General features: G+C 38.6%; 2 protein-coding genes across 27 annotated transcripts in view; one reads left to right on the forward strand and one right to left on the reverse strand.

Moving 5' to 3' along the window:
* Window positions 1-12,378, reverse strand: part of LOC106884000 (uncharacterized) — a 29,082-nt gene extending 16,704 nt beyond the window's left edge. For 2 of the 5 annotated variants that reach the window (XM_089349927.1, XM_089349923.1), the window contains exon 1: window positions 1,464-1,490. The gene's annotated coding sequence lies outside the window, so the exon portion shown is untranslated. Of the gene's footprint in view, window positions 1-23; window positions 1,039-1,463; window positions 1,491-11,190 lie in introns of those variants that run through there. The other 3 variants (XM_089349924.1, XM_089349926.1, XM_089349925.1) reach the window with 3 other exon arrangements.
* Window positions 10,014-16,250, forward strand: part of LOC106884027 (nischarin) — a 71,549-nt gene continuing 65,312 nt past the window's right edge. For all 22 annotated transcript variants that reach the window (XM_089349914.1, XM_014935210.3, XM_014935231.3 and 19 more), the window contains exon 1: window positions 10,014-10,369. In XM_089349914.1, the coding sequence (XP_089206040.1) occupies window positions 10,283-10,369 (87 nt within the window). In that variant the 5' untranslated portion in view covers window positions 10,014-10,282. The remainder of the gene's footprint in view (window positions 10,370-16,250) is intronic.

Genomic DNA, 16,250 nt, shown 5'->3' on the forward strand with positions numbered 1-16,250 from the left:
ACCGGACCATTGGGAAATATTACCTTGCCTGGAAACAGGTGAAGCTTGGTAACAGGAAAGACACCTGACCATTGAGAGTCTGCTTCAATAAACTCCACCTGACCCATTCAAACATAGAAAAGTGGACATTATGATGATGATGATAAACAGGTTGACATATAGAACTGGACTGCGGTCTGCCTTCAAACATGCTTAGTTGATTATGAAATAAAATACAAGGAATTTCAATTCACAAGGTATTGGCCAATTCGAAGCTATGACAAAATACACTTGCCCAAGGTGCCACGTCATGGGATCAAACCCGGAAACAAGTGGTTGCGAAGCGAATTTCTAAACCATACAACTATACCAACTTGTATTAAAATTGTTGAAGACAAAACAAATTACTCGCTTGTTTTAATGGTGAACTTTTAACGTAGTCATTCGATCAGCTAAAAATTAAAAGCAAAACTTCCTTCAAATCACACCCTAGTGTATTTTATAAAACGAGCAACACTAAATAATGTTGTCCAATATACTTACACTAGGTCTCAAACAAAACAAAATTTAAAAAAAAAAGTGAGATGAGATGGTCACAACCGGAGTGTTTTTCGTGCGGAGAGAGGAACATGGATCTACTCAGAAAACAACATAAAGGGGAAATGTGTTATTTAACTGTTTTTATAACATTTGTATTCGAGAAGCTTTCCAGTAAAGTAATTAAACTACAAGAGACCACACACACACACACCTACAATATCTGCTAGAACAAGTAGCCAAATCTCACTAAGAATACACCATTGTTTTTAAAAAAGAAGGACACATTAGTTAATTCTCGATATGCTACGCTTTGAAAGAAAAATTACGGGAAAGTTATGGATGGAGTCAACTTCATTTCATGTTTATTTAATCAAGATCTGACATGAGGCTAAAACCAAACTAATAAACATGATGCAACATCCATTGAACTTCCGTGTTATTTTAACTAAACACATATTTTAGCAGACTTAACGCAGCTGTCGTGAAAGATCTCTTCATACTATGTAAATAAGAGCATAGAAATAATATATAAAATATTTCTTCCCATACATATATATGTGTATGTGTGTGTGTGTGTATATATATATATATATATATATATATATATATATATATATACAGGACAATATATATATATATATATATATATATAAATATATATATATATATATATATATATATATAATTATATGTATTTCTTCTATCTTAATGAATAAAAATTCTTCGGATAGAATAAATGGGTTAATAGAAACCAATGTAGCAAAGAACACAAAATAACTTTGGTGTAGTTCCTGTTTTTAAGGCAGGAACTCCTTGAAATTTTGGGTATTTGAGTATTAAATTTTTAAATTTATATATATATATATATATATATATATATATATATATATATATATATATATATATATCTGTTACAAGAAGCGATACAAGCAAAGAAAGCTTACCATAAAAATTAGCTGACTTATTAAACTAGTCGTGTTTTCTAAGCCGCGCAAACGGAAAAGCTAATGAAACATACATTTATATTTATTTATTAAGTATTAGTTTTAATTATTTTTTTATTTAAATTGTATTTTTTATTCTATTCTTGTATATTAATACATCCGTAGGGTTCTTGTATTGTCAGTCTTCTTTATTTTTGTATTTTTGTTGTTACTTAAGTTTCATACGAAAGTTTCCTTTCAGTACAAATTAGTAATGATCAAAACAATTTTTCTTGTGAGGTGATTGACCTGACAGATTATTCTTAGCTTTATTTTAATTTAGTTTCGTTAATTATTTTATATTCATGTAGTTTGAAAACATAAAGCTGCGTATCTCACTGTGTTGGATGGTAAAATAACTGAGTTACAATTATTAAATGTTCTATGTGCGTGTAATAAATACTAAATGATTATATATATATATATATATATATATATATATATATATATATATATATATATATATAAATATATATACCTGAGTAAGCACATGAAATGTGCAACAATGTGGAAAAAAGAGTACTCAAATACCAGAGGTAGAGTAATATGCTTTATTTAAAAGCAGCAGAAAAATAACAAAAGACTGTTACTCTGAGTTTCACGTTCCCGTTCATCGGACAGTTTTGTTAGAAAACTGTCCGATGAACGGGAACGTGAAACTCAGAGTAACAGTCTTTTGTTATTTTTCTGCTGCTTTTAAATAAAGCATATAGGTACTACTAAAGCAGCGCGGACCCGAACGCGCAGTCGCGTGTCCGCGCTAGCTAGTCTTGAGTGGTCGATCCTAACCCTAACCCTATCCCTAACCCTAACCCTAACCCTGTCCCTAACCCTAACCCTATCCCTAACCCTAACCCTAACCCGCGTGTGCAAATGAATACGTGTTTAGGGTTAGGATCGACCACTCACGACTAGCTAGCGCGGACACGCGACTGCGCGTTCGGGTCCGCGTTGCTTTAGTAGTACCAAGTATATATATATATATATATATATATACTCTCTTTTACTTGTTTCAGTCATTTGACTGGCCATGCTAGAGCACCGCCTTTAATCGAGCAAATCGACCCCAGGACTTATTCTTTGTAAGCCTAGTACTTATTCTATCGGTCTTTTTTGTCGAACCGTTAAGTTACGGGGACGTAAACAAACCAACATCGGTTGTCAAGCGATATTGGGTGGACAAACACAGGCACACAAACATATACACACACATACATATATATATACATATATACGACTGGCTTCTTTCAGTTTCTGTCGGCCCGAGGCTATAGTAGAAGACACTTGCCCAAGGTGCCACGCAGTGGGACTGAACCAGGAACCATGTGGTTGGTAAGCAAGCTACTTACCACACAGCCACTCAATACATATATATACATATATACGACGGGCTTCTTTCAGTTTCTGTCTTCTAAATCCACTCACAAGGCTTTGGTCGGCCCGAGGCTATAGTAGAAGACACTTGCCCAAGGTGCCACGCAATGGGACTAAACCAGGAACCGTGTGTTTCAAAAGCAAGCTACTTACCACTCAACTTTGATAGACTAGGGTCGCCAACTCTGTTTAGCTATAATAAAGGACAAAATCTTTATTTTGCCCAAATTTCGATTCAGTTCCTATAGATTATAATAAATGCCAATATTAAATGCAGTTCAAAATTACATTTCCAAAGTTTCAGAAATTTGTAGAAGTAGTAGAACATTTGAAGTGAGAAGGAAAGCTTAAATTAGATATGGATGAACTTTTTGATGAAGTAGTATTAATTCAAAGAAACTTCAACCCTATCAAAAGCTCTGAACTCTTCATAAGCGCAAAAACAACAAGCAGAAAGTGGTATTTTATTTTGAAATTTATGGACTTTAAATGTATCAATGTTTTCAAAATATTTCATTTTTGGATTTGGTTTGCAAGATTCTTTATGTGAGTTCATCATTTTCTGTTGTGTCTAAGGAGAGTGAAGAAAAGGTCAATGATCAATCATCTGCAAACTCCCACAGACGCCGTTAGAAGTTATTTCAAATAATATGGGAATATAACTTAGGCTATGGTAGGTCTATTTAGCTTCTGAAAAAGCAAAGTATGCTAGCACATAAAGCCCAGAATTTCTTATAACTTCAAACTCCTGAAATTAACTTACTTAAAGAAATATTCTCTAGCCTAGTTCTTGGCCATTTAATGGAGGGGTGCAAGAGAACTAGCATCCAACTGAACAAGCAACAAGCTCTGGGCCTCACAGGTTCACGATAATGTCACTAGTTGCATTGAATTTGAAAATAATAATTACTAATTATAACTTTTCACCAAACCATGACAATATTAAGTAAAAAGACACTATATGGCCCGACAAACATGTATCTAAAAGACACATAACTTGAAATGTGAACAGAAATCAAAATTCCAGCACTTGAAAAGTTGGGCCTAATCAGTACATTCTTGTAACAATATAAAAATTATCTTGTCTCAAAATCACACTTTCAATTAATATTGTTATCTGATAAAGATGATGATAATAATATGAAATATTGGTGCTACTATTACAAGTTTTCTCATAGATTTCACTGTTCTTCTGGTATTTATAACAATTTATGGCTTGATTTAGTGAAGGGCCTCATCACTACCTTGTTGTATAATACGCCATATTTGTTTTGGTTCTTCTTCATCATGAGTCCCAGTTTAGTTCAGGTGGAGGTATTACTTTTCCAAATGTCCAACAGCACCTCCTTTCTTTCTCTATTGATTTTTGTTTTCTTTTTTCTTGGCGGTGATTCTCATATTTAATAACATAGTTTACGATTTTCTCATTTTCTCAAAATGAGTGCCTTTTTTTTGAAATGGAGAATTGAGTTATACATAAAATGAGGCTAATTTTACACCCTGGTCTGCAGTCTGCCGCTCTGTGCTTCTGGTATTGTGCAGACTACAGAGTTGACAGAGTCTGCACTCTTATAAGAAGTAAATGCTTTTGCAATCACATCTTGAGAGCAGGAAATTGAACTACTAGTCAAAACGATTTAAAAAAAAAAGGAAAAATAGTGTCATTTCAAATCTCAATAAAGGACAAGGACAACTAGGGCTGAACAAAGGGCTGTCCTTTGAAATAAAGGACGGTTGGCAACCCTAGTATAGGCCCAGACCATGCTTAACTCAATAGCACCACCTGGTGAAGTCTTTTAGTCATATATGGGGCACCATATCTTTTACCTGTTTCTGTCATTTGACTGCGGCCATGCTGGGGCACCACCTTGAATTTTTAGCTGAATGAGTCAACCCGATGAACAGGAACATGAAACTCTGAGTAACAGTTTTTGCGATATTTTTGCTGCTTTTCAATAAAGCATATCACTCTACCTCTGGTATTCAAGTACTATTTTTTCTACCTTGTTTCACATTCATGTGCTTACCCTGCTCTCTCTCTCTCTATATATATATATATATTACAGAGGCATCAAGCTGTTAGATCAGGTTATGAAAGTTACAGAGAGGGTCATAGCCCAACTAATTAGGGAGCGAATCAATTTAGATGAGATGCAGTTTGGGTTCGTGCCAGGTAAAAGCACTACTGATGCCTTATTTCTAGTGAGACAGTTGCAGGAGAAATACCTAGCTAAGGATAAACCTCTGTACTTGGCTTTCGTTGACATGGAGAAAGCCTTTGACAGGGTCCCCCGATCCCTTATCTGGTGGTCAATGAGGAAACTTGGGATAGAAGAATGGTTAGTGAGAGCTGTGCGAGCCATGTACAGAGATGCTGCCAGTAAGGTGAGGGTTGGAAATGAGTACAGCAATGAATTCCGGGTAGAGGTAGGGGTCCACCAAGGTTCCGTCCTCAGCCCCCTATTATTTACCATAGTCCTCCAGGCAATCACAGAGGAGTTCAAGACAGGTTGCCCCTGGGAGCTCCTCTATGCTGATGACCTTGCCCTAATTGCGGAGTCACTATCAGAACTAGAGAAGTTTCAGGTGTGGAAGCAAGGTCTAGAATTGAAGGGCCTTAGAGTCAACCTAGCTAAAACCAAAATCCTAATAAGTAGGAAGGTAGATAAAACACAAACCCCTTCAGGTAGATGGCCCTGCTCAGTATGTAGAAAAGGAGTAGGTAGTAACTCTATAAGATGTACCCGGTGCAAGCTATGGACACATAAGAGGTGCAGCAACATCAAAGGCAGGTTAACTAGCAAGTTAGTTTTTGTTTGTGGCAGATGTTCAGGTGCAATAAAGACTGCAAACAAACAGGAAACAACTTCTATCTCATTCCAGGGTGAAAAACTAGAGGTAGTCGATAGCTTCCGCTATCTGGGCGACCAAGTTAGTAGTGGGGGTGGGTGCGCTGAAAGTGTAGCTGCTAGAATAAGAATAGCCTGGGCAAAGTTTAGAGAGCTCTTACCCCTGCTGGCGACAAAGGGACTCTCACTCAGAGTAAAAGGCAGACTGTATGACGCATGCGTACGAACAACCATGCTACATGGCAGTGAAACATGGGCTGTAACTGCTGAGGACATACGTAAGCTCGCAAGGAATGAAGCCAGTATGCTCCGTTGGATGTGTAATGTCAATGTGAATACCCGTCAGAGTGTAAGTATCTTGAGAGAAAAGCTGAACATTAGAAGCATCAGTTGTGGCGTGCAAGAGAGACGATTGCGCTGGTATGGACATGTGGTGAGAATGGAGGAGGATAGCTGCGTGAAAAAGTGCCACACCCTAACAGTTGAGGGAACCCGTGGAAGAGGTAGGCCCAGGAAGACCTGGGCTGAGGTGGTGAGGCAAGACCTTCGTACATTGGGCCTCACCGAGGCGATGACTACGGACCGAGACCTTTGGAAATGGGCTGTGCGTGAGAAGACCCGGCAAGCCAAGTAAGATCGTTGCCAGTGCCCCTGGACTGGTTCTTGTGCGGGTGGCACATGAGATGCACCATTTTGAGCGTGGCCGTTGCCAGTACCGCCTGACTGGCTCCTGTAGGATTTTCGAGTGAGATCGTTGCCAGTGCCCCTGGACTGGCTTGTGCGGGTGGCACATAAAAGACACCATTTCGAGCGTGGCCGTTTTCGTGCGGGTGACACGTAAAAGCACCCACTACACTCTCTGAGTGGTTGGCGTTAGGAAGGGCATCCAGCTGTAGAAACTCTGCCAAATCAGACTGGAGCCTGGTGTTGCCATCCGGTTTCACCAGTCCTCAGTCAAATCGTCCAACCCATGCTAGCATGGAAAGCGGACGTTAAACGATGATGATGATGATGATGATGTAAGGGACGACCGTGCGAACTCAAAAAAGGAGAAATGGTGACGAATGGAAAAACTACTGGTCATCTATGTTATCGTCGCATAACATATTAGTATATCATCTTCGATATATTATTGTGTGTACGACCGTGTGACACGTTTAAATAAAAGGAGTCCTCTGTTTTTCCATTCGTCACCATTTCTCCTTTTTTGAGTTCGCACGATCGTCCCTTACATATATATATACACACACACATGCTCAAACACACACATATGTAAGTATGTATATGTATATATATTGTGTACATGTGCATGTTTGTGTGTGTGTGTTTTTTTTTGGGGGGGGGGGAGTGGGGTTGTATTTTACTTGAGCAATCAGGGTTGACAAATTAGCTGACAGCTCTTATCATTACCTGATAAACACAATATGCTTGTCATGGAATTTTGGGGAGAGAATACAAAGGTAGATTCCAATTGTGTTCCTTACACACACACACACACACACATTATCTGATCTATTCGTTTATCTATCTACATATAGAAGGTTGAAACTTCGAAGTCACTATCGTCCCTCTTCTTATAAAAGTTTAATATACATGTACTCTACTAAAAAAATCATTGAGTAATTTATCAGTATTGTATTAAATTGTCTTTATTGTGCCTCAACATAAAGCTAACTTTAATCAGGATAAACACTGTTGACAAGTCTGCAATTAAGAGACAAAACTAGTCTAGTCCCGGGGATTTCCAGCTTTACTCATGGTGTGGTTATCTCCCTTGTCATTGTATGTGTGTGTGTGTGTGTGTGTGTGTGTGTGTGTATGTGCACATATGCAGTTTTAAGTGTCTTAACTCTTATTTCTAGCAATATAAGTGTTTTATGGTTTTATATTGCGTGTAGCTGCTTATAATAATAATAATAATGTATATATCATCATCATCATCGTTTAACGTCCGTTTTCCATGCTAGCATGGGTTGGACGGTTCGACCGGGGTCTAGGAAGCGAAGAGGCTGCACCAGGCTCCAGTCTTATCTGCCAGTGTTTCTACAGCTGGATGCCCTTCCTAACGCCAACCACTCTGTGAGTGTAGTGGGTGCTTTTTACTTGCCACCGGCAAAGGGGCCAGAGGAGACTGGCAGTAAGTTAGAGGTTGAGAAACCAACTGATAGTACCTATCCAATATATTGCTGGTAGTGTACCAAATTATTCATAGCCAAGGGCTAGTTATTTAATGGCAATCTCGCATTTGAGAGTTATATATAGGCAGGGGTAAAAAGTGGTTTACCCTTATTTTATACGGCAAATAAGAAAATGGGGAGGATAAAAAAATCGACAGACTTCAGCCGGTAAACATTCCAATATGCCTATTTATTCCAATATATTGGATGAATATACACACATGTATGAGTGAAGGGTGTGAAAACATATAATCATATAGAAACAAATGAGCAAAAGAGCAAATTGGCAATAAACTGAATGGTGTGCAGCTGCTAGTTCCTTACGGTCGTTTCTGCCATGTGGCAACAAAATCTTCCACGTTATCTCCATCTTTTCAGTGTTATGCAAGGAAACGATGGAGATAACATGGAAGATTTTGTTGCCACTTGTACATCTCTTTTCTCTACTTCCCGTAGCTCTCATTGTCTTTCACTTCCATCCTTGAACCTCTCATGCTAGTGAAAAAGTTAAACCATAAGTAGTCTGGAGCATTTAAAAAAAGTTTTGTAGCATTTTTTGCCCAGTTTAACGCAAAACTTTATTGCATTGTGAGCATTCAAATGTCCCAACAGCATTCTGCAAACTAGTTAACTGTGCTAAGCAGTGTTTAGTATGGTGTATTTAAAGGGCAGTTTCAGCCATCTTTTTCAATCTGGAATAACAAATAATGTTGGCAGATTAGCTTATTAGAAAAGTAATGATATGCTAAAATCACAGTACTTTGGGACAGTTATAAGTGCCTCTCTTAAAGTCTCAAAACTTCTGAGAAGTACACACACACATGACAAATATGTATATATATATATCTGTCCAACCCATGCTAGCATGGAAAGCGGACGTTAAACGATGATGATGATGATGATGATATAAATATCTTCGAAACGCCTAGTTTAGAATAGAGGCAGCTGATGAAGGAAAAGTTCCATAAGTGGCTCGTCTGTTTTCCTCTGTTCATTCTGTTGTCCGTAAATAAAGTCCGTTTTTTGTGCTTTGTTTATGTTCCCGTTCCTTTTTTGTCCACACTTTTTGACGTCCTCTACCCGGAAATGCATCTATATATACATGTAGATGTAGGTATGTACATATATATATGTATACATGCATATGCTCATGTCATTTGTATTATATATATATATATATATATATATATATATATATATATATATATACATATATGATTATACTAGATCGTGCTGTCAGTTGACCCATATATGCCTATAAAAATAATGAAGTCTTAAAATTTCACTGTCTTTAGATTAAGTGTTATGGTAAGCTTTCACAACCTGGAAGAGAAGGACAGTATGCAGCTGTTAGCTACAGGTGTCGAGTACCTACTGAATGTTTCGTATGCTCAGACAGGTGCTTCCCGGTGAGTTCATGTCCAAACAAGCAGGAGCAGGTTTCGCGTTGCGAAAACGCAATCAGGGGTATATATATATCGGTTAGCAAACTAGCGAGCACGTCTTACACTTGCATCCAACCGCCTCTGCTGGAGATAGAAAACTAATATCCCTCAAATCACACCTTAAATAAGGAAGCATCCGGTTGCCCAATGTAGTCCTCGTCGTATACAAGAAGCGGAATGGTCATGGGACCAACGTCATTGATTACAGGTCTGCTAGAGTAGGACTGAGCTGGGATTAAACAACAACAATAAAAACGGTTTCGGAATTATATTTAATAATTTCTAATGCAATGCTATACATCATCAAATACAAGCATTGTTCCAATATTATTCCAAAACTAATATAAGCATCGCTCGATTGCGTTGCGTTTGAATGTGCCATAAACACCAGACCTGGGGTTAAAAAACTACACCTTGATAAACATATTTGACATATATTCGAATACAATGCTATACATCACCTAATGCTAGCATTGTTCTAATACTCTAGATACTAATATAGGTATTGTTCTATTGCTTTGCATTAGTATGTGCAGCAAACATTACCAAATGCACTTTAAGCCAATGCTAAACACTAAAACTGCTCAAATAGTATGAAGCTAACTCTGGTAGAGGGCGTGACAATCGTTCAGCAAAAGCAGCAGCAGCAGCAGCCACGTGACCTATAAACGATGGTGACGTTAGTGATGTCGGCCGTGGCCGCGTTGCTAGATCGTCTCCTCTCTATCAAGCTGCATCTTCTCACACGCACTAAGATCGGATGTCGTCTCATCTCGCCCAGTCTGTAATATTCATTCATCTAATGTTTGTCGTTTTTATTGTTGTTGTCAACACAGCAGTTCTTCCTCTAAAAAACCCATATACCTATATATAAATATATACACACACACACACTTGAATATTATTATTATTATTAATTCACCATTGCCTCTACAATGTCCCAGTTCGGAAGAGATTTGGACAACTTCAGCGCCTGCAGAACTGTCCGCATTATCGGCTCGGAATGTGTGGAAAACTATACGGTAAGAGATAACCACTTCTATACCTTGTCAGTGTTACACAGTGTTTATATAGATACATAGAAATATGTGTTTGTATCTATATATATAATGCATCTATGTGTATGTATAATATATGTATATACAATGTATCTATGTGTCTCGTATATATGTATAACGTGTGGATACATATATATAATGTCTATGCGTGTATGTGGGTGTAATACCCGACTAACAACATACCAACACCACTTCTCTTTTCCATTGATATATATATATATATATATATATATATACACACACACACACATATACACACTTCACTAATCAACGTCGATGATAATAGCTTCTATCTCCTCTTTTCTGTAGTATATGTGTGTGTATCTATAATTATACCGTACATATATATATATATATATATATATATATGTATGTATATATATATATATATATATATGTATGTATATATATATATATATATATATATATATATATATATATATAATGTGCGTGCGTGCGTGTTGAGAGGAATTGAAATGCATGAATGTTGTAAACCTCCACATTTCGAGCACTATTTCATTCATATATTCATCCAACTAAAAAAAGAAAATAATAATAATGCAAACAACCCTTCAAACTTCACACTTTCCCTTCAGTCACATATGTAAGTTCCATAGCTCACACACACACACACACACACACACATATATATATATGTATATAAATACGTGCATACACATATGTATGTACACTCACTCACTCACACATACAGACACACGCACACGTTTGGTTGTACAAACAGGAGAAAGAGTATCAATGACTAGCATCAATCGAACCAAAAATACCTTGCTCGCTTTTTAATCAATGAACTGGATGCTTGCTTCTCAGCAGCATTTCTGTGTTCCAAATCTATTTTCGAAGGCTCCACTGTTGCACCCTGGCCTTCGTTCATTCATTTCATTCCATCAATGCTACATGTTTTAAGGTATCAGTGATTAACTCAGGACTGTTACTGCGTAGCTATTTCTACTTCATTTCCTCTGTATATAATTGGCTTTCTCCCTAGTTTAACAAACAATGAGACAACCACCACCATTAAGTGTACGCAATTATTATTGTGTACGAATACGTATGTGTATTTGCGTAACACCCACTTTTCAGTTTCACGTTTGGTTCTATATATGTGTGTTGCATTGTACTATTGTTAGTGTCGACCCTGTGGCAGATAAAACTGTGTTATTATTGGAACATGACTCAATCCCTCCCCCTTTCTCTCTTCCAAATTGTGCTTTGGTTTCAAATATCAATCAATGGGTTATCGTTGGTGTCGATTTGGAGTTCGATGCACCCCTCCTCTTATTGTAGCCATTTTTTTTACACTTGGAAGCACCAATGCATTTAATAAATGTGCTGGGGAAAGGAATGAACCTCTTACATTCTCGTTCCTACCACTGTCTGTAAATCCAAACACATCTCCGTGTGAATTTAGTCAATTTACTACGTAATGTTTTTAGAGTGAAGAATTTTTTGTTTTTCTCGTTGCTCAAGGCCACACTATCCAGGCAAATGGGGGAATAGAATTGACACTGTATCGACTTCCTATATTCGACTGGTATTTTATGACATTAAAAGAACCTGTATACGATCTGGCCATACCACTTGCTAGAAATAGCAGCCGTGAAATCCAAATATGATGGTTACGACTGAAGTGCTTTTGAATGTAGATCTGTTTGACTTGGGACTAAACAACAATAGACGAATTTTTGTGAACTATTTTTTTGTATTGTGAATGTCCACAAGCACAAAAAGTATAATAAACGTTATAAAGTTGCTGCAATAATTCACTGGCATTTTTGCAAGAGATTCAGTTTCGCACGCACAGAAAAACCGAGGCGGTTTTGTGGGAACAATTGGAAGTTCTTAAAAATGTTGACGTTAAGTTATGATACTTTGCCATACTAACAGACGGGTCACTGGAATACAATAAACCGGATAATATAGTCGTTGATAAGAAGAAAGTGTTTCCTGTTACTAACATGACATTCTCGTTAGATTGTAGATTCAAGGGGAAAGAACCATCATCGTTTAACGTCTGTTTTCCATGCTGGCATGGGTTGGACGGTTTGACTGGGTCTGGAAAGCCAGTGGCTGCACCAGGCTCCAATCTGATCTGGCATTGTTTCTACAGCTGGATGCCCTTCCTAATGCCAACCACTCCGAGAGTGTAGTGGGTGCTTTTTATGTGCCAGTTGGGGGGGGGGGGGTCACTGGCATCACCACGTCCGGATGGTGCTTCTTATGTGCTGCCAGCACGGGAGCCAGTCAGGAGGCACTGGCATTGGCCATGTTCAGATGGTGCTTTTTACATGCCACTGGCACAGGAGCCAGTCAGGAGGCACTGGCATCGGCCACATTCGGATAGTGTTTTTTATGTGACACTGGCATAGGGGCCAGTCAGGTGGCCCTGCCATCAGCCACATTCAGATTGTGTTTTTTATGTGGCATAGGAGCCAGTCAGGAGGCATTGGCATCGGCCACATTCGGATGGTGTTTTTATGGGACACTGGCATAGGAGCCAGTGAGGCGGCCCTGCCATCAACTTGATGTATGAAATTCTCAAGTCTGGGAATAAAGAAGTTAATAAGGCCATCATCATCATCATCATTTAATGTCAGTTTTTCCATTTTCCAGTTTGGCATGGATCAGATGGAATTTGTTGAATCAGAATTCCTATGGTTGAATGCTCTTCCTTACCTGTTTGCAAGCAAGCTAATATCCTCCAGGACCTGATGTTTTCTACAGAAGACTGGAAATGAACAACATTGCTTGCATAACAGTGATGCTTCTTTATGTAATGTCAAGACAAAGGTACACTCACACCACACACACACACACACACACTCGCGATAGGCTTCTTTCAGTTTCCATCTACCAACTCCACTATTAAGGCTTTGGTTGACCCAGAGCTGTAGTAAAAGACACTTGCCCAAGGTGTCACACAGTGGTACTGTACCTAAGACCACATGGTAAGGAAGCAAGTTTCTTAACCTCACAGCCACTCTCAATTATCATTGGGGCTTTGGAAAATGTGAAGAAGAATTTGAGTGTAAAGTTCTTGATACAATGTATGAATGAAGATGTGAAAACTGTAGTAAGAAAGAAAGAATGAGAATGTTTCTCACCACAGCCCATTGTCCAGCAAGAAGCGTAATTAAACAAATTATGACATTAACACCTGTTACAACAAAATGACTTCTGATTATTATACAAAAAGCACCTGTGCCAAGACCACAGTGCCACGTGGAGAGCACCCATGCTGGCATTAGCAAGGGCATCTAGCTGTAGAAGCCCTACTAAAATAGACTGGTGCCTGGTACAACTCTCTGGCTCACCAGCTCCTGTCAAACCATCCAACTCATGCCAGCATGGAAAAACAAACATTAAATGATGATGATGATGATGGTGATAACCTCAGGCTTTTGGGACATGAATGCAGTTGATTATATTGACCTAGTACTTAACTGGTTTTATTAACCTTAGAAGGAAATGCAACCATAATCTGATTCCTTGCTTGAGCACAAGACCACTAATTTTAAAAGGGGGGAAGAGTGGGCAATTTTGACCAGTGTTCTGAATTTTGAAATTATATGTTGTATTTACAGCAATTGCATAAGTGTTCAATCGTGGACATCTGCGATAACAGGATGTTATCAATCGGCAGTGGCACACCATAAAACTGACCCACCCATTGCTTACGTTACTTAAGTGGTGTTGAACATGTGCAACATTAGCATAACAATGGTGCCATGAACTGGGTAAATGTGGTGATTGGTGTATTTAGTAATAGTCCAAGAATTTTATTAAAAACAGTAACAAGTAAAGTAAACAATATAAATAAATAAAGTAGTCAAAGTGTAATAGAAAGATAGTGTGTATAAAATCCTCATTTAACACCCAGGTTTCATGCTGGTGTGGGTTGGATAGTTTGACAAGATCTGTTGAATCCAGGGAGACAGTCTCATGCTCAAAAGCAGTGTTTATCAACCTTTTTACCCTTGCATCACCCTTAAAATAAATTACACGTCTCAAGGAACCCGTGCACAAAAAATTTTTATACCATATCTTTCTTGTATTTTTTTCATTGTAGTTCACGTGGTAAATATATCATCATCATCATCATCATCTAATGTCCACCTTCCATGCTAGCATGGGTTGGACGATTTGACTGAGGACTGGTGAACCAGATGGCTACACCAGACTCCAATCTGATCTGGCAGAGTTTCTACAGCTGGATGCCCTTCCTAATGCCAAACACTCCGAGGGTGTAGTGGGTGCTTTTTACGTGCCACCGGCATGAGGGCCAGTCCAGCAGTACTGGCAACAGCCACACTCAAATGGTGTTGTTTACATGCCACCTACACAAGAGTTAGTCCAATATTTTTGTTCACATGCCACCAGCACGCGTGCCAGTAAGGCGAAGCTGGAAATGATCACGCTCAAATGGTGCTTTTTACATGCCACTGGCACGTAAGCAAGACCGCTGCTCAGGCAGTGATCCTGCTCAGATGGTGCTGTTAGCGCTCCACTGGCATGGGTGCCATCATATATATATATATATATATATATATATATACATACACACACACACACACACATACACCGTATTTGATGGCCTATAAGACACATGAGTGCATAGAACTATAGCCGAGGCTATACTTTTGTAAAATAAATTACCGCTAAAATAATGTTTTAATTCCTCCATTTACCTGTATAACTTTGTTATTACCAGTAATTAAAAGCAATTTATTGCATCCACATTCAATATAAACATACCGTAGGCGACTGTTCACCAATAGATGGCAGCACACATTTTGTAAATATACATACTGTTTTGAGCCTATATTGAGTGCATTGGACACTGGTTTTTTTAAAGCCATTTTTGCATAAAAAAGAGGCCTCTTATAAGCCATCAAATGCAGTGTATATACGATGTAAAGGATTTTCTCTGTAAAAATAAAGAAAATACAGGGTGCCACGACTACAATTTTCATTTGATTTGCTTGATTCAATAGGTCTCCTTAAGCCCGGCATGTCGCCTGACGATTCGAAGGTACTGTTTAAATGGGCTGGTTATGCGACACTGATGAGGGGTCTTCTCAATCACAGCACCTCTCCAGAGGTCTCGGTCTTTTGTCATTGCCTCTGTGAGGCCCAACATTCAAAGGTCATGCTTCACCACCTCATCCCATGTCTTCCTGGGTCTCTCTCTACCACGGGTTCCTTCCACTGTTAGGGAGTGACACTTCTTCACACATTTCTCATCCATACACAGCACATGACCATACCAGAGCAGAGCAGTCGTCTCTCTTGCACACCACATCTGATGCTTATGTCCAACATTTCTCTCAGGGCGCTTACACTCTGTCGTGTGTGCACACTGACATTACATTACACATCCAGCGGATCATACTAGCTTATTGAATTACTAGTAATCTGCATTTATGTTCAAATTCATTCCTTTCAGCTTTCCCATTCACTATTGCTAACTATATATATAGTGGCTGTGTGGTAAGAAGCTTGCTTCCCGACCACATGGTTTCGTGTTCAGTCCCACCGCATTAAACCTTGGGCAAGTGTCTTCTACTATAGCCTTGGGCTGACCAAAGCCTTGTGAGTGGATTTGGTAGACAGAAACTTAAAAAAGCCCTTCATATATATAAATATATATATATATATATATATATATGTGTGTGTGTGTGTGTGTGTGTGTGTGTGTGTGTGTGTGTGTGTGTGTGTCTTTGAATCTGTATTTGTCTCCCATCACTGCTTGACAACTGATGTTGGTGTGTTTATTTCCCCGTCACTTAGCGGTTCGGCAAAAGAGAGTGATAGAATAAGTACTTGG

Source organism: Octopus bimaculoides, chromosome 3, assembly GCF_046866305.1.
Source record: "Octopus bimaculoides isolate indiv1 chromosome 3, ASM4686630v1, whole genome shotgun sequence".
Classification (NCBI taxonomy): Eukaryota; Metazoa; Mollusca; class Cephalopoda; order Octopoda; family Octopodidae; genus Octopus; species Octopus bimaculoides.